The sequence below is a fragment of the Aegilops tauschii genome, chromosome 6, assembly GCF_002575655.3.
Source record: "Aegilops tauschii subsp. strangulata cultivar AL8/78 chromosome 6, Aet v6.0, whole genome shotgun sequence".
Lineage (NCBI taxonomy): Eukaryota > Viridiplantae > Streptophyta > Magnoliopsida > Poales > Poaceae > Aegilops > Aegilops tauschii.
This window is the reverse complement of record NC_053040.3, coordinates 138,931,449-138,957,075: the sequence shown is the minus strand read 5'-3', so window position 1 is coordinate 138,957,075 and position 25,627 is coordinate 138,931,449. Positions and strand designations below refer to the sequence as shown.

Here is a 25,627-nt window from a genome sequence, read left to right as displayed (position 1 = left end):
TTAGCTAAATTTGCTATGTCCTTAGCTCAGGGGCGCCATGTGTGGCTTGGCCAACCACATGACCAAGTTTGTATCCCACGTTTTATGGAATTTGAGTAATAAAATTGCTTTTCCCCTAAAAAAAATGAGATGGCCCAGCATAACCCTTGGTCCACCAAAGGCCCGTCATTCTTGTCACCGTATCATTTACGCCCAGCCCAACCCAACCCAACCCAACCCAATACTCCGGTGATTACCACCCAAACAAATCCCCCACCTCCTGTGCCATTCCATCCTCCCCTCCCCACCGAAGCCAACGACCAAACGAACCCTAGACTCCGAGCGCACGAGGAGAGAGAGAGGGAGATCTCCAAGGTCGCGGCCATGGCGATGCGTGCGCTGTACAACGAGATCCGCGCGATGAAGGTGCGCGAGGTGCCGGCGTACCTCAAGCCGCGCCTCACCTGGGCGAACGTGAAGAAGAGCACCGACCAGGCGGTGGACCGCTACATCGAGAAGTACATCGAGACCAGCTCGGCTGACCCGCTCTTCCACATCTGCTTCGGCGGCATGGCCTTCTCGTACCTCGTGGGCCTGCCCCAGGAGCGCCGCCACCTCGAGCACCTCGAGAAGCACGGCGGCCACTAGATCCGGATCCGCCTCGCGCAGGTGAGGGTTCTATTGTGTCATTTCCGTTTCCTGATCCGATCCGGTGGTGCGATGAGATGATTTTCCGGGGATTGAACCCCGTCTGCCTGACGATTGTCGTATGGTTTATAATTTAATTATAAGGTCGCATGGACGTGGCGTGCGGTAGGTTAGATGCAAAATGTTCTGGCGGGGTCTGTGAACTTGTTTGGTGAATTGGGTGATTGTTTGTATGAATTCTGGCTGTCGGGAACAATATTGTGGGGGCAATTGTGCATTTGAATCACTTGCGTAGTGGCAATTGATTGGTCTATATGACCGCCAATAGTGGAACTGTATGAGGATCTGAATGATCTTGGTGTTCTCTGTTTCACATCCATTTCATTCTGCCACTGATGCAAATTCTCAGGACATCCTTGAGCTTTACAAAGTTTGGCCACTTATATGGCTTGCACTTTTCTGTTATAGTTCTCGAATGGCAAAGGAAACTGTTGAATGACACATTTGTTGGGGATCATTTGTGATTATAGCTCGCACTGTGTGTTGCGTTGGCTATGCATAGTTTGAATCAAGTTCGTGCAGGCCATCTTTTTGTATCACCATTTTGTTCATTTATGAAGTTGCATAGCACCATATGATACTTCCAAATAACGGCGTAAGATCTATTAGCTGTATTCACCTTTTGCGTTAGTACGTTAGGTCAATGGTTATCAGATGACATGTCAGAAAAATGGTTTAGCAAACCGGTTTAATGTTCTGGTGAACTTCAAATGTGCATATGGATTTAAGTCCTTTTGAAGGCCTTTTGCAGAGTTTGACACTTTTGAGGAATGGAGTCATTATTCATTGACATGTGAAAGTCGTTTTGCTCCCTGTGGAAGTGACAACGACTTAAAAGTAGTTAAATTCCATGATAGCTTTGACAGAACCTTTCTTATAACTAAATTGTGTAGGAACAAAAGTGTGACTTACATTCTGTAAGCTAAGAACCTAAGACCTATGTACCCATCTAAGAAGATTGCAAATATAATTATTACGTATTGATACCAGCAAAAACAGCGGAAGGCTAAACCTGATGTTGCGCTAAGTGATATCGTGTGTACTACAGCAGTTATATGTTATGCGACACTATTGAGCTGTAAACATTTGCAATATTGTCTTTGTAAACATGTGCAATATAATAATTTTTTTTTTGGCATGAGATGTCTTCTGCACCCTTCAATTGTCCTCACCACCTTTATCTATGTTGTGCAGGAGAGCTTATCTACGGTTGATTCAGGATGGTGTTCTCCATTTTTCTTCCACTGATGGGCTACCTGGAGTTGATGTCTATTTGATGGCTGGTTTATTTTGTGTCGGAAGGCAGCAACGGACTGTCTAGTCCACTGTTATGTTCCTCCGTGTCCTGTCATAAGCAACTTCAAACTGGAAGTGCATGCATTGTGATTAAAAACATTTTCAGCGAATCGAGTACAAGTTCTTCGCAGTATACTCCCATCGATTTTGTGTCGATGGTTTTGCATTCTTGTGATGCCTTTTATGGTACATAACCTTGTCTTTCAGCTTTATCCATTGGGCTGTTTTTCCATATCAGTATTTTGCTTGAATGCCTGACACTGCAACCTTTCAACTTAGAAGCGTGTATACATCGATTCATGATGTTATGTGGTCTTTATGCTCTCCCACTGTTTGGCTGCCGGCGAGAAATCGTAAAATGTAACATAGCTGATGAAGGTAGAGTGACGAGGTTCGTAGGTTTTGCACTAGGGGGCTGTTTGGTTGCTACCCTTAGCCCGATTGCCTGGCCGGAGCTTTTGCCTGCATGCTGCCTGAGGTCTGTTTGGTTGATGTCCTGAGATTTTAGCCTGAAGATTCTTGCCTGTGCAAAGCTGCCTGTGTCAGGCCTAAGGAATTGGACGCCTGAGCATGGCTACTCTCCGCTGTTTGCTGCCTGAGTCACTCCATATAAAATATTGCTTTGAATGCAGCTCAGGCCAATCATGAGGCAAACACTGCCTGGTTCAGGCGTGGTTTCAAGCTATCAACCAAACACTGCTTTGAATGAGAGATGTGCCGGATCAGTCAATTTCTGATGCAATTTCAGGTCACCTTCAGGCAGGAGAAAAACTCAGGCATGTTGCTCAGGGTTGCAACCAAACAGCCCCTAGGACTTGGAACTCACGGACATTGTGGGAATGTAGGAAAAGCATTTGCTTATGCTGGGACAAATGAAATTGTTGTGGGGGCAGAGGCACGCTTGATCGAAGATACGACGGCAGTCAAGCTTGAGTGGGGGCAATCACTGCCTAAACGATGGTGCGAGGAGCTAGTGCTGCTATGATAAAACTTGTTTGGCTCCGGTCATTTGGGTTGGAATTCATGCATTTCATTTCTGAATTCTGACCCCAACTTGATTGGATGTCACGAAATTAGATACAGAATTAATTTCTCAATTCCAGCACATGATATATGCGTCAGTGCTTGCTCCACGGTGTACAAGTGCTAAGCATGTCACATAAGCAAAGAAATGACATGGTGACATGGCATAGCAGTTAAGGAGAAGAGAGAGCACTTTGGTGACCCCCGGAAGAACCAATGCCAAGCACGTCAACCTAGACAAAACACTTAAATGAAGGAAGTTAACCAATGCATGAAAGCGTTTAGGTGCTAAATTATTAAATAAAGTGAGCTTCGCTACAACAAGTTAAGCACCTATGCACCGAGACTTGAGTTGCTAAATCATTTAATGTACTTAGCACCTCATCTAAGAGCATCTCCAATAAAAGATGCAAATTTGGAGATGTAAAATATGATATGTAAAAATTTACATCTTCAAAAAGTGCTTTTTTGTATCTTCAAAAAAAGCAACTCCAATAGATGATGCAAAATAGAGATGTAAAAGTGCAACTCCAATAGGTGACGTAAACTGGAGATGTAAAAAATTAGAAACTTCAAATATTGCACTTCATTTCAAACATATAATTCAAACGAACTTAATTCAAACATAGTTCGTTCTACTGCTTCATTTTAAACATAATTAAACATAATTCTAGTTTGAAGGACTACTATTAGTTCAAACTACTACATCCATCAAACTACTACTCCAACGACTACTACTAGTTCACACTACTACAACTCGAAGATGAAACTACTCCTCGTCGGAGCTCCTGAACTGCTCCCAGAACTCGTCCTTGTCTGGGTTGCCGCACCCCTCATCCTCCTCCTCCGAGTCACCCCAGTCCGACGACTCAGACTCGACGGGGATCACCGTCGAGGGGCCGGCCTCCTCCTCCGAGTCACCCCGGTCCGACGAGTCAGACTTGACGGGGATCGCCGTCGAGGGGCCGACCTGCTCCTCCTCCTTCTTCTGCTCGACGCCGCGCTTCCACCAGAACTCCTGCACATACTCCAGATGCTCACGTGCGAACCTCGCCATTGCCGCCTCGTTGCTCTCGCCGAGACTAACGACAATGGCGGGCCTCTTCTTCGTCTTCTTCGTCGTGATCTCCTCCATGCGAATGCCCCCAGCACGAGCAACTCCACATCCACCTGGGTCTCGATCTCCGGGAAGTTGAGGTCCTTCCTCGGCGTCCCGGCACGCCACATCGCCATGTCATAGGCACGCGTGGCCTCATGGATGGTGGGGTAGGTGCCGAGCCAAAAGCGGTGGCCGGCGTCACTCAACTCCACCCCGAAGTTGCCGGAGGGCTTTGCCCTCACGCCGAAGAACCCCGTCTTGCCCTTTGGGGTCTTCCTCGGCGCCATGGCGACAGCGGGGCGGTGCGGCCGAACCGCGGTGGTCGAATTGGGCCAACGGCGGTGGCGACTGGAGGGGTGGCGGCGCTAGCGGTTGAAGGCCGTGGCAGTGGTTGTGTGGCAGGGCGGTGGTGCTTAGCGGCTGAATCGGGCGGCGATGGCGGTGTGGTGGGCGGGCGGCGGCGTGGCGAGGGCAAATGCGGCCGATTCGTGGTGGGGCGACGGTGTGGTGATGGCTGGGCGGAGGCTTGGCGGCCGGGTGATGGCTGCGGCGACGATGGACACGGCGACGGGGTTGGGCGGCAGCGGCAGTGGCGGAGGAAAAGTACCTGATTCGCGGCGTGCAGCGGCGGTTGACTGCTGAGACCCGTCGGAACCGACGTCGGGGGTGGTGGAGAGGCCGGATCTGGTGTCGGGCGGCAGCGTCGCGGTTCGGTCGGCGGGCGGGGGTGGCAGCAGTGAGGCTAAGCGAGGGGAGGAAGGTGAAGTGGGCGGGGAAAAGAAGTGAAACGGCGGTTGGCGGTTGGCGCGCGACCAGCCGTTTTACATCTCCTGTAGGTGGAGATGCAAATTTGTACCGCGAGGTGTTGTAATTTTACATTTTCAGGAGGCGGAGATGTATTTTTTTTTACATCTACACCATGTGTTGGAGAGGTGTTTTTTACCCTAAAATGTAAAAGTTAGGTATTTTTGCATCTATCTTCTATTGAAGATGCCCTAAACACCCTGAAATCACCTCTCCATTGTCCGGATCAGTGGGGATAGAGACAAGGGGAGCTGGGCTGACAAGTGAACTTAATCTAACTGAGATGCCACATCAACATGCCACATAAGGGGCCTTAATAATGGACACGTCTAATTTTTATATATACTTTAAGAGTTAAATACATCACAAGTGTCTCAACATATTCGACACGGTCTAAACTTGCAAAATACAATGATGTAACATATTAGAGCGTTCAAATACATTGCCTTTGGCATGTCAATGTGGCGTTGGCTCACATGTCAACGGTTGTGCGAGGAAAGTGCTTGTTTTACAGAAAACTCACTGTATATTAAACAAATTTCAATGTTGCATCATAGGCAAGACTTACCTACACCCTTTTAGCTCGTCCCAGCTCTCCCCTGGGTCGCCCCCGCGCGGCGACCAGGGGGAACCCTAGCGCCGCCAAGCCCTCGGCTCCCTCTCCCACCTCTCCTGCCCGCCGCCGCCCGGCAAAGCCTGGTTGGCGTCGACAGCGGTGGGATCTCTCCTCCCCGCAGCGGCCGGACCTGGCGCTGGTGGCGTTCGGCGGCGCGTTGGCGACGGGGCGCGCCGGCGAGGACTCAGGGGGCGACGGCAGGAGCTGCTTCCCCCGGTGGTCCCGTGGGGGGCGTTCGGGGCGCTCCTATGATGGCCGTGGTCGATCTGTTTCAGATCTGACCGCCGGTGCCTCGGGCGGCGCGGGGATCTCGCGCGGTGCGGCCTGCCTGGCGGGCGGCACCCGCGGGTGCAGATGGGGGGCCTTCCACGGCTGCGTGGGCGGCGTGGTGGTGGCGGCGCTACGACGGCTCCTCGATGGCCGACTGGAGTTCCATGGGAGGCGTCGTCTCCGACTCGATCTACTCCGGTTCGTGCTGGCTACGGTAGCGACTACGGTCGACGCCAATACTGCCTGGATGGATCTGGCGGGTGGGCATGGATCCGGGGGAACTCCAGGCCAGCGCGGCGGCCGCACCAAAGTCGACGCCCTCGGCGCCGATTCCCTTCCTGGAGGCTTCGGTGTGGATCATACGCCCCCATCTCTGCCATGAGCGCAGGTGAAAGCCTCTGTTCCTTTGTTTGGGCGACGATGGTACTTTGGTGTCGTGTTCCTTCCTGAAGGCGTCGGTCGAGGACTGCTCAGGATGGTGGAGTTGCTGGTAGTTCGGAGTCGACGCGAGATGGCATGTAGGTGGAGTGGTGTGGCATCAACAGTATCATCAACGGTGGGTCTCGGCGGCATGGCGCAGTGGAGACTCGGCGTCCAATGCGCGGAGATGGACTCGCGCAGGAGGAGGAAGCTGTCTGGCGTCGTGGTGGCGTCAATGGTAGCTAGACCGTGCAAGGTAGATGCAGCAGTACAACTCTGAAGATGGATTGGTGGCAAGTGGCTGCGGCGGCCTCATACCCGGCAAGCGTCCTGGTTGAGAAGCTGAAGAAATGTGTAAAGTCATCCGTGATAATCTCAAAGCCGCGCAATCGCGTCAGAAGAGCTACTATGATAGTAAGCATCGTGATTTGGCTTTCGAGATCGGAGACCATGTCTACCTCCGCGTCTCTCCAATGAAAGGCACTCGTCGCTTCGGTATCAAAGGGAAGCTTGCCCCTAGATACGTGGGTCCTTTCAAGATCATTGGCAAAAGAGACGACCTCGCCTAGCAACTTGAGCTTCCTTCCAACTTCGCGAACGTGCACGATGTGTTCCACGTGTCACAGCTCCGCAAGTGCTTCAAGACGCCTGAGCGCACTATCAACTTCGAAGAGATTGACCTCCAAGAAGATTTGTCTTATCATGAGCACCCCGTTGCTATTCTTGAAGAAACTGAGCGCAAGACTCGCAACAAGTCCATCAAATTCCTGAAGGTGAAGTGGTCGCACCATTCCGACCGGGAAGCCACCTGGGAACGCGAGGACCATCTCCGTTCCGAATATCCGGAGTTCTTTCAGTCCTAGATCTCGGGATGAGATCCTCTCGTAGTGGTGGAGTGTTGTAACACCCCGCATGTAACTTGCCATATTTGTAACTCCGACTCTTGCCATTTCCGGCTATGTGTTATGTTATTCCCTCCGTTGTCGGGTTTTGTCTTTCGTTTTGCATTTTGTCATGTCATGCATTTTCATATCATGTCATCATGTGCTTTACATTCGCATACGTGTTCGTCTCATGCATCCGAGCATTTTCCCCGTTTTCCGTTTTCCAATCCGGCGCTCCTATCTCCTCCGCTGCACCCCTCTTGTTTTCTTTCGTGTGCGGGTGTCAAACTTTTTCAGAATGGACCGACTTGTCAAGAGGCCTTAATATACCACTCGGAGACTACCGGTCAAGTTTCGTTCCATTCGGAGGTCGTTTGGTACTCCAACGGTTAACCGGGCATCCGCAAAGTCCATTTGAGTGTCCAGCAAAACCCCCATCTAAAACCAGCCCAAAACCCACCAAACTCTCTTCCATGCTCTAGGTCGTTCGATCACGATCGTGTGGGCGAAAACCGCACCTCATTTGGAGTCTCCTAGCTCCCTCTACCTATAAAACTCCATCTCCCCCGAAAAACGGAATCGCAGATGAAACCCTAAAAACTCCCTCCGCGCCGCGCCGGACGCGTCCGCTCCGGCCGGACAATGTCCGCCGCGTCGCCCGGCGAATCCGCTGACGCCACGTGGCCCGCCTCCGGCCTCCCACCGCCGCGGCCCGCCGCGGGCCCGCCGGCCCGCACCGCGCCCGCGCTCCTCCGCCGACTCGAGCCGCCGCCTGTTCGCCGGCCGCCGCCGCGCGCCCTGGCCGCCGCCTGTTCGCCGGCCGCCGCCGCGCGCCCTGGCCGCCGCCGCCCGGCGTCTCCCGCGGGTCGCCTCCGGCGACGCCCGCACCGGCCACCGGCCCGCCGCCGCTGCCGCTCCTCTCCCCCCGGCGCCTTCCTCTTCCTCCGGCCGCTCGGCCCCTCGTCTCTTCCGTCGCCGAGCCCGAGCTCGAGGAGCCGGCCAGATCCGATCGAAAACCACTGTAGGTTGACTTTTCTCGCGACCCTCTAATTCCTCTAAGTCCTCAGAAATCTTCAGCAAGTGCCCTTGTTCGTATAGCTATAACTCCGTGCATGTAGCTCCGATTCGCGTGTGTAATATGTCAAATTGTTCGCCTCGTGATGCTCTTCATTTTGTTCAATTGCATCAAGTTCATTAGAGGTCATCTTGATGCCCAAATCTCTGTTGGAAGAGGGCTAGTTGCTGTTAATCTCTGGTTCTTATCAGAACTTGGAGATTTGTCATTTTTGTATCATTTAATCTGTGCATCTTTTTGGCATGAGCTCTACATGTGTTTTGAAGTATGCCATGCCATCGTTCCAGTGATATAGTCCATGTATTTTTGTGATCCCTGTGGTGACTAGCACAAGCATGCAAAGTAGGCCCCGTAATATGTCTGATTTCAGGGACTTGGTGTTTTCTCTAAGTCCTTGTCTGCTGTAATTTTGTTGCCATATAAAATTGATGCTACAGAGAGATCCATGCATATTTTGGAGATGTTCAGTAAGGATGTTTTGTAGCTATAGTTGTAATTGACCCATTCCTGCAATTGTTTGCAATTATGGAGTGCCATAGCATGACTAAATCTTGCTCTACTTTTACTATAAAATATTTCTGGCAGATTCTTAACATGATATTCATTTTTGCCAAGCTTGTTGTAGTTGATCCATACATGCTATGCAATTGTTCTTGATATGGATAGCTTCATAAGCATGCCATCTTGCTGTAGGTATACTTGGTTTGTAATTCATGGCTTTGTAGTGAGTGCATCAAGCTCACAAAGAGGCCTACATATTAATATTTCTGCCATGCTCTGTTTTCTGCCAAGTCTGAAACCTGATAACGAAACTTGCTATGTTTACGTGCTTGCCATCATATCTTCTGGTCCTTTTTGGCTTATGGTCAGTAAGGGACTTTTGTCATGTGCATTTATTAAAACACTGCCATGCCTTGTTTTGCTATGTTAAGTTCCTGTAGCATATTGATTTCGTGCTCTGAACATTGCTACCTGATGCTGATTTCTGCCATGTCCAGTTTTTCGCTAAGTCTGTGAACCTGTAATCTTTTGCACTTTTGCCATGCTTGTTTGAGCTTGCTATGTTGTGAACTAGCCATAGCTTATTGTTCATCTTTTGTCAAGCATCTCCTGTAGATTACTGCCATGTGCTTTGTTGCTATGTTGGGGTGCTGTAGCATTGTTGCTTGTTACATTTTAAGTGCTATCTTGCTGTTTATCGCAGATTAGTGTCATTCTTGTTTTGCTTGCCATTTGCAAACCGTGCATTCGTTTCCGGTGATCTTTATATCGATTTCGACCGAAATCATCTCATCTTTCCAGTGGCATGCTTGGTTTGCCAAGTTACTGCCATGTTCATCATTTCCCTTCCGGAGCACGCATATGCATCACATATCATATCTTGCATATCATACATGTTTTGCATCATGTTGCTTGTGCATTTCTCGTTGTTGATTGTGGTTCCGTTTGTTTGTGTTCTTGTCTTGGATAGAGCCGGGAGACGAGTTCGTCAACGAGGAACCTGTCGAGTACGCTTACGAGGATCAAGCTTTCGACAACTCTGAGAATCTTGCAGGCAAGATGACCACCCCTCGAAATCACTTCTATCTTTGCTATGCTAGTTGTTCGCTCTATTGCCATGCTCCGCTACCTATCACTTGCTATATCATGTCTCCCATGTTAGCCCTGTCAGCTCTAACCATCCTTTCCTGGCAAACCGTTGTTTGGCTACGTTACCGCTTTTGCTCAGCCCCTCTTATAGCGTTGCTAGTTGCAGGTGAAGTTGAAGTTTGTTCCATGTCGGAGCATGAATATGTTGGGATATCACAATATCTCTTATTTAATTAAGGCATCTATATATTTGGTAAAGGGTGGAAGGCTCGGCCTTATGCCTGGTGTTTTGTTCCACTCTTGCCGCCCTAGTTACTGTTATATCGGGATTATGTTCCTTGAGTTTGCGTTCCTTACACGGTCGGGTGATTTATGGGACCCCCTTGACAGTTCGCCTTGAATAAAACTCCTCCAGCAAGGCCCAACTTTGGTTTTACCATTTGCCGCCTAAGCCTTTTCCCCCGGGTTTTCGCGAGCCCGAGGGTCATCTTTATTTTAAACCCCCGGGCCAGTGCTCCTCTAAGTATTGGTCCAAACTGTCAGTCGCCGGTGGCCACCAGGGGCAACTCTGGGCTGGCCTATCGGAAGCTTGGACAATCCGGTGTGCCCTGAGAACGAGATATGTGCAGCTCCTATCGGGATTTGTCGGCACATTCGGGCGGCTTTGCTGGTCTTGTTTTACCATTGTCGAGATGTCTTGTAAACCGGGATTCCGAGACTGATCGGGTCTTTCCGGGAGAAGGTTTATCCTTCGTTGACCGTGAGAGCTTATGATGGGCTAAGTTGGGACACCCCTGCAGGGTATTATCTTTCGAAAGCCGTGCCCGCGGTTATGAGGCAGATGGGAATTTGTTAATGTCCGGTTGTAGATAACTTGTCACTTGACCCAATTAAAAATACATCAACTGCGTGTGTAGCCGTGATGGTCTCTTCTCGGCGAAGTCCGGGAAGTGAACACGGTCTGAGTTATGTATGACGTAAGTAGGTGTTTAGGATCACTTCTTGGTCATTGCTAGATGACGTCCGTTCCTTTGCTTCTCTTCTCGCTCTCTTTTGCGTAAGTTAGCCACCATATATGCTTTTGCCGCTGCAGCTCCACCTTTTTGCGCCATCCTTTCCTACAAGCTTAAATAGTCTTGATCTCGCGGGTGTGAGATTGCTGAGTCCCCGTGACTCACAGATTCTATCAAAACAGTTGCAGGTGCCGACGATGCCAGTGCAGATGATGGCGTCGATCTCAAGTGGGAGTTTGACGAGGAACGTGGTCGTTATTATGTGCCTTTTCCTGATGATCAGTAGTGGAGCCCAGTTGGGACGATCGGGGATCTAGCATTTGGGGTTGTCTTATTTTCATCTGGATTTGACCGTAGTCGGTCTATATGTTTGTATTTTGGATGATGTATGATATTTATTTATGTATTGTGTGAAGTGGCGATTGTAAGCCAACTCTTTATCCCATTCTTGTTCATTACATGGGATTGTGTGAAGATGACCCTTCTTGCGACAAAATCACTATGCGGTTATGTCTCTAAGTCGTGCCTCGACACGTGGGAGATATAGCCGCATTGTGGGCGTTACACCGGGGGTCATCCTCCTTTTCTAAAAAAAATATTAAACAAATTTCACAAAAGCCCCTGTCATTTTATTTAAATATGCCCAACTGCATTAATCTCACCTGTTAGATCTGTGGTCGCCATGTTGGGGCGCTGCGGACGAAGGGGAGCGCCGAGAGAAGGACGGGGGACTCTGGGAGAAGCAGCAGGCAGAGGCGGCCTTGTCGTGTCCCCGACGGAGGAGGACTGTGAGGTAGGGCACGACGCACCCCGGAGGAGTCTAGGAAGAGGCGGACGCGACCTCGACGGCGACGCGGGTTGTTGGCGCAGCGGTGCGGGTTGCGTGAGTGGAAGTCGGGGAAGGGGAAGTGCGAGCCGTTCCACGCGGTCTGCTCAATTTGGAGGTACTGCTCGATTCTGCATAAAGAGGGAACATGCGGTTCTCTGGAATCGGTGGGTTCCGGTTCCCTCGACAATCCAAACATGAGAATGGGCTTCGGAGACGGAATCGACCCATTACATTCTAATCGATGACAGGAACCAAACACACCTTAATAAGACACAAAGGGCTGGGATGAAATCGTAATAAGATAGAAAAAACGGCACGCTGACAGGTTCAAACGCAGTAAATGGGCGCACAGTGTGCACCCATGTGCTGACCACTACGTCAAGAATAGTAGTCTGTGCAATATGGAGAGACACACCTATTTATAATAAGGGTACCAGGAGAAATAATAAAGACAAATAAAAAAAGTTCACTTGCCGGAAACTGAAAAAAAATATTAAGAAATTCATACTTCTGAAAAAAAGATCTATTCAACATATTACCTGCCATAAAATTAAAGAAAGCATTAGTGCATTTGAAAAAAACATTCAACTTTTTTTTGAAAAATTCTCACGTGTATTAAGAAATTGTAAACATTTTTTTGAAAAATGTTCGTCATGCATTCAAAAAAATTACAAGATCTATTTATAAACTTTCAACATGCAAAATTTATTGTGTAGAATTATTCTTACATTTCTACAAACATGTTTAACATGTTTTAACACTTCTACAGAATTTACTGTTTTTACACAATGAGTTTTAATACGCGTTGAATAGTTTTAAAAATACAACATTGTTGATTTTTAATAACTATGTATTCTAAAAGTACAATGAAGATACACAATAATTGTGTGTGCTTGTGAAGATACAAGAATTTACAATATTTTTATAATATACGTTGAACTGTTTAAATCCACATAAATTTTTGAAAGAGTCCATGTTTACCTCTTCGAACTACACAATAATAAAAATAGAATGAAGATTTAAATAGTTATTACCGCACATTGATAATTACTGTATTTTTATATGGGAAAAATTGCATATAATAAAAACTAAACAGTAACCTGAAGAAGAAAGAAAGAATGGAAATTGCAGAGTGATAGTTAGACTATATAAGTTTGTAGTTAACCACTGTAAATTAAGTACTATTTGTCTGTGGTGGCTAGCGTGCGTTCTATTTTCCTGTAGGTCGCAGGCTCGAAATCCTTTCAACAATACGAAGTTTATGTTTTTTTTTGAAACGAGGCAAAAGACTTGCCATTTTCATTGATTAAGAAGAAGAGAATTACCCGGTTAATTGACGGAAAACCGGGCTAAAACCGATACATCACAACCCACATGACATGGGCACCACCGGTCAACCTGGCCACCGACATGGAACACGCCACGACGGCACATGCCAACAGATGGCCACACGTGCAAGCAACCGACAGCTCCGCTTTGACGACGAGCAACACAAGGGAAATAAGCAGGACTTGCGCCGACCATGCCCACCGCAAACGGCCACCGAATGTTTGTCATCGTCACAACTGGACTCGCTCCAACGCAGCTCCGACTTCAAAGCAACCCAGCAACCACGGAAGAGCACCTCGGACACGACGGGATGAACCGACTACCGAAGACCACGCCGTGACCCAAGCTCCTCTCAACGCCAACATCGTTGCCAAACAAAAACCAGTGCCCCGCCTCAGCCTCAGCAAACCAAGCGGCGAAGATGCCGCCATCGACGGCGAAGATGCCATCATCCTCCAGACTCTCAGTCGTAGCTGGCTCCGAGACGATGCCCCCAAGGAGGAGAAAGACGCGAAGACGCCTCCATCGCCCGATCCAACGGTCTAAGGTTTCCCTCCGGAGCCCAAGCCGTGGGGAGAAGGTGGAGCACCTCCACGACGACGCTTCCAAGAAAGAATGCGGCAACCGCGGGCGCCGCCGTCGCCGGCTCCCGCGAAGACCGGAGCAAGGATTTCTCCCGGAGATGTGCCGACCCGCCACCACCGACCGCCGCCCACGAACCACCACCCCTGCCGAGGCCGACTCCAATCTAGCCACGGGACCCCTCGATCCGCCGCGTCCAGAAGCGCTCCGCCCCCTGGCCGAAGCCGCCACCACCTAACCCGGGGCTGCCGCCTCGGCAACCACAGCCCACCACCGCCGACGACATCACCACCAAAGGAGCCTGACCAGGCCCATTGGTCCGGAGCCCACATCACCAGATCCAGAGGCAAGGGAGGGCCTGACCAGATCGGAGACCTCGCTCCGGGCCTCGCTGCGATATGGCCGGCAGGCAGATACGCCGCCGGGAAGCCGCAGCCTCGCGCGACGCACAGACCTCCGCCGTCAGATGTGGCCGGAGTCACATCGAAGGATGGGGAGGGGAGCACCGCGGTCGCTGGGCTCCAACCACACCGCAAGGCACGACCACGTCGACGCCGCCGCAGAAGCCGCGCGCCGCACCGCCAGCTCGAGCCACCACCACGGAAGCCGCCGTTGCAGAGGCTCCAGATCCGCCACCGCCTCCTACCGCCGACGGACGAGAGGAAGAGGAAGGGGAAGACCCCGCCGCCGCCGTCCGCCGCCCGGGCTTAGCCCCGCAGCCTCCTCCGGCGACGGCGAGGGGAGGGAGGGGGGCGAGGGGCCGGCCCGGCGGCGCGGACGAGGGCTCCGCCCGAGTCGCCAGAGAGGCGACGCGGGGGACGAGATGCGTTTTATGGTGCCGCTGTTATCCAGCTTTGTTTTTTCCTGTTATTAACATGCAAGCATTTAATTAGAGAGCAAGGACTTTTCTGTGACATTTAATTAAATCTCAGGGGTTTCTGCAAAAAAACACATGCATTTGACCCAGCATAGGCGACGCTCACACCCACTGACATGCAGGCCAACCGCCAGCTGTCACGCCACTCGGACAACACATGGCGGAAAACATGCAGGCCAACCGCCAGCTTTCACGCCACTCGGACAACACATGGCGGCAAACATGCAGGCCAACCGCCAGCTGTCATGCCACTCGGACAACACATGGCGGCAAACGGGCAAGGCACCATATATGCACCGTGTGACAAGTTATAGCACCACATTGACCGCGATAAGTTATAGCACCATATTTGCGTATTTTGTAAGTTTAGGCAATAAATTGACCGCAACAAATTATAGCACAACATTTACGTATTTTGCAAGTTTAGGCAATTAACTGACCGCAACAGACAAGTTAAGGCAGCCGTGATGTATTTAACTCATACTTTAACATTCGTAGAAGTATTTTTGGGGTCCAGGAGCATATGACCCGTAGAGCCGAATTGAATATCAGATGTTTAGAGATGCCAAAATACAGCTTCAGAGTCAAAGGAGTCGCAGGAACACGCTGCCTTCTTTAGATGGTCCGTAAAAATTGATGCACAGTTTACAAGCAAAGGTTGAACGAACTATTTGTTTGGTTATAATCGTACAACGGGTTCACATGACCAGGCACTACAACAAAATGTTAAACAACAGGATGAATAAACAGTTACAGCTCGATTCTGATATACAAGGCTGTCTTCGTGACCATTCTCACCACCCATATTTTGCTTGAGTCTCCGCTTTCGTGAGGAAGCCCTTGGCACGCCTCTCGGAAAGCTCCATCTCCTTCTGCTTCAGGTCGTAGAAGAGAGAACCAATCTGATGCTTTCTCTTCTGCAGCTTGGAGGGCTTTCCCTTCCCCGAAGGGGCAGCCTACACACGAGATAGAACAAATCTTGGGTCAGGATAATACGCACATTCGAGCATCGAGTAATGTCGAAGAGAGCAGCGATGTTCATTCAGTAAAAGTAGCCTACTCTAAATTGATGTCAAAAGCAGAAGTTTGGATGATGAACAGCAGCAACAAGACAGGGACATGTGAAAATGGCTGAATGGCTGATGGTTTTGATACCAGGGAGAAATAGTAATTCACAGCTACAATTTTCAAACAATACATGGAAAACTATATATTCAAGACATGCTTCTAAGTTCTGATTGCGATATGATGAGATCTTCTAATGCACCCTGGGTTATACAGTCCTATACGCCCATATATCAATTATCATCAACCTATATTATCAAAAAGGTCTACATTTGGTAGGATCATCAGATATTAACAAGACCATATTTTGATACTAGCCATCCTTCTATTTTTCATCATTGATTTTTAGTTTGTGATTTCAAAGTTCTACTATCCTAGCATATCCCTTTCATAGACATGGACTGTGAAGACGTAACCCAAGATCACCATTACACCCTACCACATAAGGTCCTGGATTAGGGTGACCTAACACAAGAAAAACAGAACTCTAGCTTGTCTGTATTTCAAATGTATGTAGAGGTCTTCAATTAGAGGGAGTATCCAATACCCAGTTACCCACAACATCAAGAACAACCTCGTCACATCATCACCTTATTCTTTTATTCATGCCTACAAAGTAATATTTTAGTTTAATCAACTGAACGCTGTGTGAATCTTGTCTGATTACAAACAGAACCTGCTCTAATCTGGTCAATTCCATGTAGTGCGATTTTGCTCAGTAAAGCTGATCGTTTGATCTAACAAACTGTACTTTAATATAACCAAAACTAAAGCAAGTTTGTCTTGGCTCACAAGCCCCATCTGGTATAGGCAATCAGCAAACCCATTAAGAGGGTACATACTCAATAAAAAATAATAGTTACTCCCTCCGTTCACTATTATAAGATATTCTGACTTTTTTTATAAATCGGATGTATGACATGTTTTAGTGTGTTTGTTCACACATTTCATCCGTATGTAGTCCATATTGAAAGATCCAAAACATCTTATGAACGGAGGAGTACATTGTAACAACAACTACTCCCTCTGTAAAGAAATACAAGAGCGTTTAGATCACTACTTTAGTGATCTAAACACTCTTATATTTCTTTACGGAGGGAGTACTTCGTTTGGTCACAATTTTCTGACACATCAGAAAAGGGTACAGTCAAATAGTTAGATAGTTCAGATAAATTTATATGACTACATTACAAGTAAAATAAATCTTCTGCAAAATGTCATAATATATTGTGACAACTGAAGTTCAAAGAACTATTCAAACGGAGTAATAGCTTCGATAGTTCTTTAATGAATAGAATGGTAACTTTTTCATTAATTTTATTTTAAGCATACAGAAGCATGGTTTAAACCATAAGGCAGATTAGCTAGTATACTTATCGTTAAGTTTAAGGAAATATGAATTGGCAAATCATATGGTTCCTTTTGTAACAAAACATAATTATATAGTTAAATGCTCCAGTGATGATCTGATGACATTGACAACACCCTTGAAAGCATTGCTAGCATAATTACAGCTTGGAGAAGTTATCAGTGGTGACTCTTCACTTGTTAGGTACAGTACTTGCTTTGTTTGCCTTATTGGTGATGATTTGCAAATTTAAAACTAAAACTGTGACAAGCACAAACCTATTACCAAGAATAATTGCTGGGGACTGGTATCAGGGCCTAAATTGCATGGACAATGCTGCATGCATACTACAGTAGCCGTGTATCACTTGACAAAATAAAAATACAATTATCTAACATTGACTAGATAGTAGTAATGGTGGTGGCTATATAAGGTGAAAGAAAACCAAAGAAAGTACAGTGAACTGAGCACAATAACAATGTAGCAAGAGCTAAGCAAAAGTGATGCCAAGTTATCAAGGAATGATTTGTCTGTACCTGGTAACTAGGACCAAAGGCCATCCCCGTGAGCTTGGATTTGTCCTCCCTCGGACGGTTCTTGACCAGTTCTGCCTGATTCACCTCTATAATCTCCATAGGCATATCCCTCCTACCTCTCTTCACTCCAATCCTGCCCAATTCTGGTGGCAGTGCCGGCTCCCGCATTGGTGGCGCTGCCATTGCCACTGCCTCAGCACTGTAACCTCCAGTATATTCCCCTCCACATGGAGGCGCTGTCGAATGCTCGTATCCGCCACTGTGCTCCCCGTCATATCCATTACCGTACCCACCACCTTGCTCCACTCCATATGCTGCATACTGTGGTTCAGCCCCATAATTCAAATTGCTATTCGGATCCAAACCATAATATGCATAATAGTTTGGATCCCATGCATAACCTTCGTACCCATTAGCGTTTCCAACTCCAGCATCATAACCCTGGTGTTGGACGTCTCCAGCTCCAGCACCAAGATCCTGTTGTTCTTGCTCCTGCTCCGGAGCAGGCATGCCGTCCTCATCGCTGCTTTCCTCAGGATCGTCCTCGTCCGCAGGGCCAGTATCAGACCTTTCTGGCGCTCCTCTGTTGACAGCCGAGCTAGAGGGGCCAGCAGCACCAAGATTTGACCTCTCCGGCCCGGCGGTGTCTACGGCCGACCTCCTGGCCGCGCCGGATCCGAACCCAAGCGAGTGCCTGGGCGCCGGGAGGAACGAAGACACCGGCCCCGATCCAGCAGACAGGGGCGGGGGCGGGGGCGCCTCGCTGGCGCTGGGACGGCGCTTCTCGGCATCATCCTCCTCGTCCGAGCTGACTCCGGTGGTCTGGCGGATCGGCGGCGGGCGGAACTGGACGACGCGCTTAGGGTTTCCGGAGGAAGCGGAGGATTTGGGAGGCGGGATGGAGGAGAAGGTCGCGGCGGATTTCGGCGCCGGGAGCGATGAGAAGATAGGCGCCGACTTGGGTTGCGGGAGCGCGGAGAAGATGCCGCCGGCGGGCTTTCCGCTGGCCTCGCCACGGCGGGTCGCGGGAGCGGGTGAGGGGATGCTCTCGTCGGCGTCTTCGTCGGAAGAGGCGTAGGTGGCAAGAAGCGAGTCCATGTTTTCGGCACGGTCGGCGGGGGCAGGGGGCAGGCGGCGGCGGCGTCGGCTTTGGGGTTTGTTTCGAGTTGGAGTTGGAGTCGTCGACGGTGAGCGGAGGCGGTGGTCGCCTGGTCGGGAAGGTACGGAAGTGGGGCGTTTTCCTGGGCTTCGGCGGGGTACTTTGTATCTAACGGGCTGAGCTTCACATGTCGTAGGCTCTTAGAGTTTTTTTTAGTAATTGTCTCCTCCTTTGCCTAAAAAAGTAATTATCTCCTCCTTTATTCATTTATTAGAATTGTTACATCCGTTACAATCATGAAAACCACCCCCTCCGGGGTAATCCGGTCCAGTACTTACTCGGATATAAGCTTTCAGGATCTCGCTCGAGTTGAGCGCATCCTTCACACTAAAATTAATCAGTTCGGCCTAAATCATGGCTTCCTTACTTGCGCCCACCTCATCCTCTGGAGTTCTGGCCAACGAAAATAAGGCAAACGAAGCAGCTGGAGGTGGTACATGTTGAGGCGCCATCATCGCTAATGTACTCGGACCAGCTTATACAATTTCAATTGGTGCTTGAACACTTGCACCCGATTGAACTTCTAGAATTTTTTGCACTAAGTCATGATATACTTTCTTTGACACCGGACTTCACCTTCGATTAGGCAGGTCGGCGTCCGTTTGTGTACGCTCCTCGTGCTCCCCAGCGTCTTCCATGGGAGTTACTTCTTCAGTCACTACGAATAATGTAAAACAACAATTCATCAGTATTTGCTTTATCGTTCACTCGATTACACAACATACAAAATACCTTTCGAAGTTTCAACATCAACATCACGTCGTCTTTTGCCTTTGCTCGGGGTCTGCTAGGTAGCTTGGCTGTTGTGACTTGTTGAAGTGGCAGCCCTACTTCAAAAAAGGCTCCAAGATGGTTACAATGTCAAAATACTCAAAGCAAAATACCACTACTTATACTCACATGGAGACAACCGGCACCACTTTCTTCATCCCGGGCAAGTTGGCAGCTTTACTAGGCTCATGAGTAATGTTCTTGGCATTTTGACCACCTTTGGAGATGGAACTGCTGGCTCAATCGAAGCCGCTCGAGCTCATTTAACCCCTGAGTAGCGGGTGCTATTTTGCTCGGATCGTGTACCGTTTTAGTCCTACCTTCTCGGACAGTGTAGGTCGAGGGAGAAGACTCCACCTCATACTCAGATTCGCCTTCACCGTCATTGTCACCGTGCTTATCGTCAAACTCTTGGCTTTCTACTTCATTGTCGCTCTCGGATTATGGCCAGCACTGCTCTCATACTTCTCGTCAACAGGCTCGTGGTTAACTTCTGGAATTATGGAATATAAACTCTTGAATTTTCCGACACCTCAATCGAATGACAAATTGTGTTAAACAAAACCAATCAAAGGACCAAGTGGAATCACTGAATACAAAATCACAACACAAATAAAGAAATTCACCTATGCTGGAGGGTCCTCGGAATCATAAGGAGACACACTCCCTTTTGCTCGGATCTCATCTCGTTCCATGGTGATACGCATCAGTCGGGTTTCGATCTCCTCTACGGTGATCGACCTCTTGCTCACACAGGTCGGATTCTACAACCGTTGTACATTTACATTGGCCTTTCTCTTGCGTGAAGCGGCTGGATACAATGACTGTTGAAGGCCTATAATATATCAATTCCTTCCAACCCCCCTTTTTTCCTTCCGACCAAGATGGGAATCAAAATGTCTACTTCATTTTTGCTTAGCCTTAGTAACTATCAAGTTGTTCGGACTAGGAGCCGCAACTCTGTCTGAGGAGAAAGGTGGAAGACACATGGTGCTCCCAAGCGTCGAGACGTCCTTGCAATAAAACTAAGTCCCCTGCCACCTTTTTTATGGTTTCTGGAAACTTAATCACGGGATAAGTGCCCGTTCGCCTAACCTGGACTCCTGAACCACCGCACAACTAGACAACATTTGTCTTGGAAACGCTCAAAGGCGCCTTCTTGATGTTTTGTGTGCTTGAAGCAGGAATCATGTGCCTCTGCTTCCTCCATCATGCGCAAGAACAAGGGTTTGCGCATACGGAAGCGTCGACGAAACCCTGTATCAGAGAATGTTGGTATGTATTGAAAGTAGTCCTTGTACAGTAGCCGTGCTCCAGCGGTCCTATCCGGTTCAAAACACTTCTCCCTTTGATCGAACCCTTGAAGTACAGAATGTGCTCCACCTGATGGAAATATGCCCTGGAGGCAATAATAAAGTTATTATTATTATATTTCCTTATTCATGATAAAGGTTTATTATTCATGCTAGAATTGTATTGACCAGAAAATTAAATACATGTGTGAATACATAAACAAATACCGTGTCCCTAGTGAGCCTCTACTAGACTAGCTCGTTGATCAAAAGATGGTTAAGGTTAACTAACCATAGACATGTGATGTCACTTGATAACGGGATCACATCATTAGGGCAATGATGTTATAGACAAGACCCAACCGTTAGCATAGCATATGATCGTTCAGTTTATTGCTACTACTTTCTTAATGTCAAATGCATGTTTCTTCGACCATGAGATCATGAAACTCCCCGACTCCGGAGGAATACCTTGTGTGCTATCAAACGTCACAACGTAACTGGGTGATCATAAAGATGCTCTACAGGTATCTCCGAAGTGTCTGTTGAGTTGGCATGGATCGAGATTGGGATTTGTCACGTGTATCGGAGAGGTATCTCTGGGCCCTCTCGGTAATACATCATCACAAGAAGCTTGCAAGCAAAGTGACTAAGGAGTTAGTTACGAGATGATGTATTACGAAACGAGTAAAGAGACTTGCTAGTAACGAGATTGAACTAGGTATAAATATACTGTCGATCGAATCTCGGGCAAGTAACATACCGACAGACAAAGGGAATTACATATGTTGTCATAAAGGTTCAAGCGATAGAAGATCTGAAGGAAATATGCCCTAGAGGCAATAATAAAGTTGTTATTTATATTTCCTTATATCATGATAAATGTTTATTATTCATGCTAGAATTCTATTAACCAGAAACTTAGTACATGTGTGAATACATAGACAAACATAGTGTCCTTAGTATGCCTCTACTTGACTAGCTCGTTAATCAAAGATGGTTAAGTTTCGTAACCATAGACATGTGTTGTCATTTGATGAACGGGATCACATCATTAGAGAATGATGTGATGGACAACACCCATCCGTTAGCTTAGCATAATGATCGTTTAGTTTTATTGCTATTGCTTTCTTCATGACTTATACATATTCCTCTGACTATGAGATTATGCAACTCCCGAATACTGGAGGAACACTTTGTGTGCTATCAAATGTCACATCGTAACTGGGTGATTATAAAGATGCTCTACAGGTGTCTCCGATGGTGTTTGTTGAGTTGGTATAGATCGAGATTAGGATTTGTCACTCCGGGTATCGGAGAGGTATCTCTGGGCCCTCTCGGTAATGCACATCACTATAAGCCTTGCAAGCAATGTGACTAATGAGTTAGTTGCGGGATGATGCATTACAGAATGAGTAAAGAGACTTGTCGGTAACGATATTGAACTAGGTATGATGATACCGACGATCGAATCTCGGGCAAGTAACATACCGATAACAAAGGGAATAACGTATGTTGTTATGCGGTTTGACCGATAAAGATCTTCGTAGAATATGTAGGAGCCAATATGAGCATCCAGGTTCCGCTATTGGTTATTGACCGGAGATGTGTCTCGGTCATGTCTACATAGTTCTCGAACCCGTAGGGTCCGCACGCTTAACTTTCGATGACGATTTGTATTATGAGTTATGTGATTTGATGACCAAAGTTTGTTCAGAGTCCCGGATGAGATCACGGACATGACGAGGAGTCTCGAAATGGTCGAGACATAAAGAATGATATATTGTAATATGTTATTCGGACACCGGATGAGTTCCGAGAGTGCCGGAGGGTTATCGGAACCCCCCGGGGGAACTAATGGGCCTTCATGGGCCTTAGTGGAGAGAGAAGGGCGACAAGGGGCTGGGCGCCCACCTTTCCCTTTCCCTCCCCCTCTCCCTTCCTTCTTCGCCCTTCCACCAAGTGGAATCCTACTAGGACTTGGAGTCCTAGTAGGACTCCTTCCTCTTGGCGCGCCCTACAGGGGCCGGCCGGCCTCCCCCTCTCCTCCTTTATATGCGGGGGTAGGGGGCACCCTAGAACACACAATAGACAATCTCTTAGCCGTGTGCGGTGCCCCCCTTTACAGTTTAACACCTCGGTCATATTGTCGTAGTGCTTAGGCGAAGCCCTGCGCCAGTAACTGATGTCTACTACGCAACTTTATTCTTGTAGACACGTGTTGGGCCTCCAAGCGCAAAGTTTTGTAGGACAGTAGCAATTTTCCCCCAAGTGGATGACCTAAGGTTTATCAATCCGTGAGAGGTGTAGGATGAAGATGGTCTCTCTCAAACGACCCTGCAACCAAATACAAGAAATCTCTTGTGTCCCCAACACACCCAATACAATGGCAAATTGTATAGGTGCACTAGTTCGGCGAAGAGATGGTGATAAAAGTGTAATATGGATGGTAGAAATATATTTTTATAATCTGAATAAATAAAAACAGCAATGTAGAAAATAGTAAATGGGCACAAAAACGGTATTGCAATGCTTAAAAACAAGGCCTAGGGTCCGTACTTTCACTAGTGCAACCTCTCAACAATGCTAACATAGTTGGATCATATGATTATCCTTCAAAGTGCAACGAAGAATCACTCCCGAGTTCCTATTAGCGGAGAACAAAAGATAGGAATTGTTTGCAGGGTACGAAACATCCTCAAAGCTATTCTTTCTGTTCGATCTATTCAAGAGTTCGTACTAGAATAACACCAAAGCAAATTCATATTCATAATACTCAATCCACACAAAGAACTACAAGGAGACCCCAAAGTTTCTATCAGAGAAAACATAATAAAAACATGCATCAACCCCTATGCAAAGATTACCCCAATATCACCGCGGGAATCCGCAAGTTGAGTGCCATAACATATATCAAGTGAATCAATAAGATACCCCAATGTCACCTCAAGTATTCATACCGCAAGACATACATCATGTGTTCTCAAATCTGAACATTCAATCCGACATGACAATACTTCAAAGGGTAAAGATTCAATTCATCACAACAAGAGTATAGAGGGGAGAAACATCATATGATCCATCTATATTAACAAATCCCATGATATAGATCACGAGAGAGAGAGATTTAACACATAGCTACTGGTACAAACCCTCAGCCCCAAGGGTGGACTACTCCCTCCTCATCGTGGTGGCTGCCAGGATGATGAAGATGGCCACCGGAGATGATTCCCCCTCCGGCAGGGTGCCGAAACAGGTCTAGATTGGTTTTCGGTGGCTACAGAGCCTTGCAGCGGTGGAACTTCTGATCTAGGTTAACCCCGAAGGGTTTCAGAATATTTGGGAATTTATAGTGCAAAGAAGGGGTGCGAGAGGCCACCGAGGTGGGCACAACCCACCTGGGCGCGCCAGGGGGCCTGGCGCGCCCTGGTGGGTTGTGCCCCCCTCGGGGCACCCCCCAGGTGCTGCTCTGGCCCATCGGGAGTGTTCTGGCCCATAAAAAATCCACAAAAAGTTTCGCGGTGTTTGGACTCCGTTTGATATTGATTTTCTGCGATGTAAAAAACATGCAAAAAACAACAACTGGCACTTGGCACTATGTCAATAGGTTAGTCCAAAAAATGATATAAAATGACTATAAAATGATTATAAAACATCTAAGAATGATAATATATTGGCATGAATAGTTCATAAATTATAGATACGTTGGAGACGTATCAGCATCCCCAAGCTTAATTCCTACTCGTCCTCGAGTAGGTAAATGATAAATGAAATAATTTATGAAGTGTGAATGCTAGCAAAGTGCACAAATTTGATCAAAGATAATTTCAATCACTTTTCCTAGCATCATAACAGCAATTCTTTCTTATAAAACTTCTCATGTTATAGTGGCAACCAAATCACATGTTAAGGTTCAAACAATGAATTCTTTTGAAACCCAACAGCCTATGTTCTCAGTCACCAAGCAATTGCAATTCAACTTATTCAACGGAGTTTAAGTAAGAGCTCTACATACTCAACCATCATATAGTCTTCTCTGATTGCTAACACTCACCTTGTACACATGAGCAAAACGTTTCAACCGGATACATAGAAAGATAGGGGCTTATTGTTTTGCCTCCAAACGTATTCACCACAAGGGTGATGTCAACAATAATAACTCATGCTACCCATATTCAACTGGACATATGTGCCTAGATCCTTCCTCACCACATGATGCTTGACAAAACAGAAAATAAAAAGGAATAGAGAGAAAAACTTTGACTCTTTGCATAAAAGTAAATACTGAATAGTAAAAGATAGGCCCTTCGTAGAGGGAAGTAGGGATTTGTAGAGGTTCCAGAGCTCAAAGCGAAAATTGAAAGATAAAAACATTTTGAGAGGCATACTTTTCCCACCAACGAAAACGACTTAGAGCTCCCAACACTTTCCATGCTAGATATATCATAGGCGGTTCCCAAACAGAAAATAAACTTTATTCCTTTTTCCACCATACTTTCACTTTCCATGGCTAACCGTATCCACGGGTGCCCTCCATACCAACCCTTTCCAAGGAATTTATTATTTGACAACATAAAGTAAATTCATTTTTCATTTCGGGACTGGGCATCCCTAATACCTTTGCCTTACTCTCGTGCAATGATAAGTGAATAAAACTCATCGTGAGAATAACACATCTAGCATGGAAAATATTGGCCACCCCTCACTGCCTCGCGAGCGGTACGAGCACACAAAAGAGAAATTTATTTTGAATATTAGAGATGGCACATACAAATTTGCTTAGAACGGCAAAAGAATACCACATATAGGTAGGTATAGTGGACTCTTGAAAATAAGATTTGGGTTTAAGGGTTTTTGGATGCACAAGTAGTATCTCTACTTGGTGTGGAATTTTTGGCTAGCAAAGATGGGGGGCAAGCACCACATGTTGAAGGATCTATGACAATATGACTTCTATGTGAATATGAGCAAACATAAATCATTAGGTTGTCTTCCTTGTCCAACGTCAACAATTTTGGCATATAATGTTTTGATGGGGGCTCACAATCACAAAAGATTTCTA

General features: G+C 47.4%; 2 protein-coding genes and 1 long non-coding RNA gene across 3 annotated transcripts; 1 reads left to right on the top strand and 2 right to left on the bottom strand.

Annotated features, from left to right (window-relative positions):
* Positions 1–253: 253 nt before the first annotated feature.
* Positions 254–2,116, top strand: LOC109735588 (uncharacterized). The gene is made up of 2 exons (XM_020294805.4): positions 254–648; positions 1,882–2,116. The coding sequence occupies exon 1, from the start codon at positions 364–366 to the stop codon at positions 625–627; it is 264 nt and encodes an 87-aa protein (XP_020150394.1). The 5' UTR covers positions 254–363; the 3' UTR covers positions 628–648; positions 1,882–2,116.
* Positions 1,972–12,211, bottom strand: LOC120966289 (uncharacterized). The gene is made up of 2 exons (XR_005759717.2): positions 11,440–12,211; positions 1,972–3,239 (listed from the first exon to the last, which is right to left on the bottom strand). It is a non-coding gene; the product is annotated as an uncharacterized lncRNA (long non-coding RNA).
* Positions 12,212–14,987: 2,776 nt separating this feature from the next.
* On the bottom strand, positions 14,988–18,610 carry LOC109735587 (uncharacterized). The gene is made up of 2 exons (XM_020294804.4): positions 17,344–18,610; positions 14,988–15,350 (listed from the first exon to the last, which is right to left on the bottom strand). Exons 1-2 carry the CDS (start codon positions 18,439–18,441, stop codon positions 15,189–15,191), a joined length of 1,260 nt encoding a protein of 419 aa, XP_020150393.1. The 5' UTR covers positions 18,442–18,610; the 3' UTR covers positions 14,988–15,188.
* Between the last annotated feature and the right edge of the window lie 7,017 nt (positions 18,611–25,627).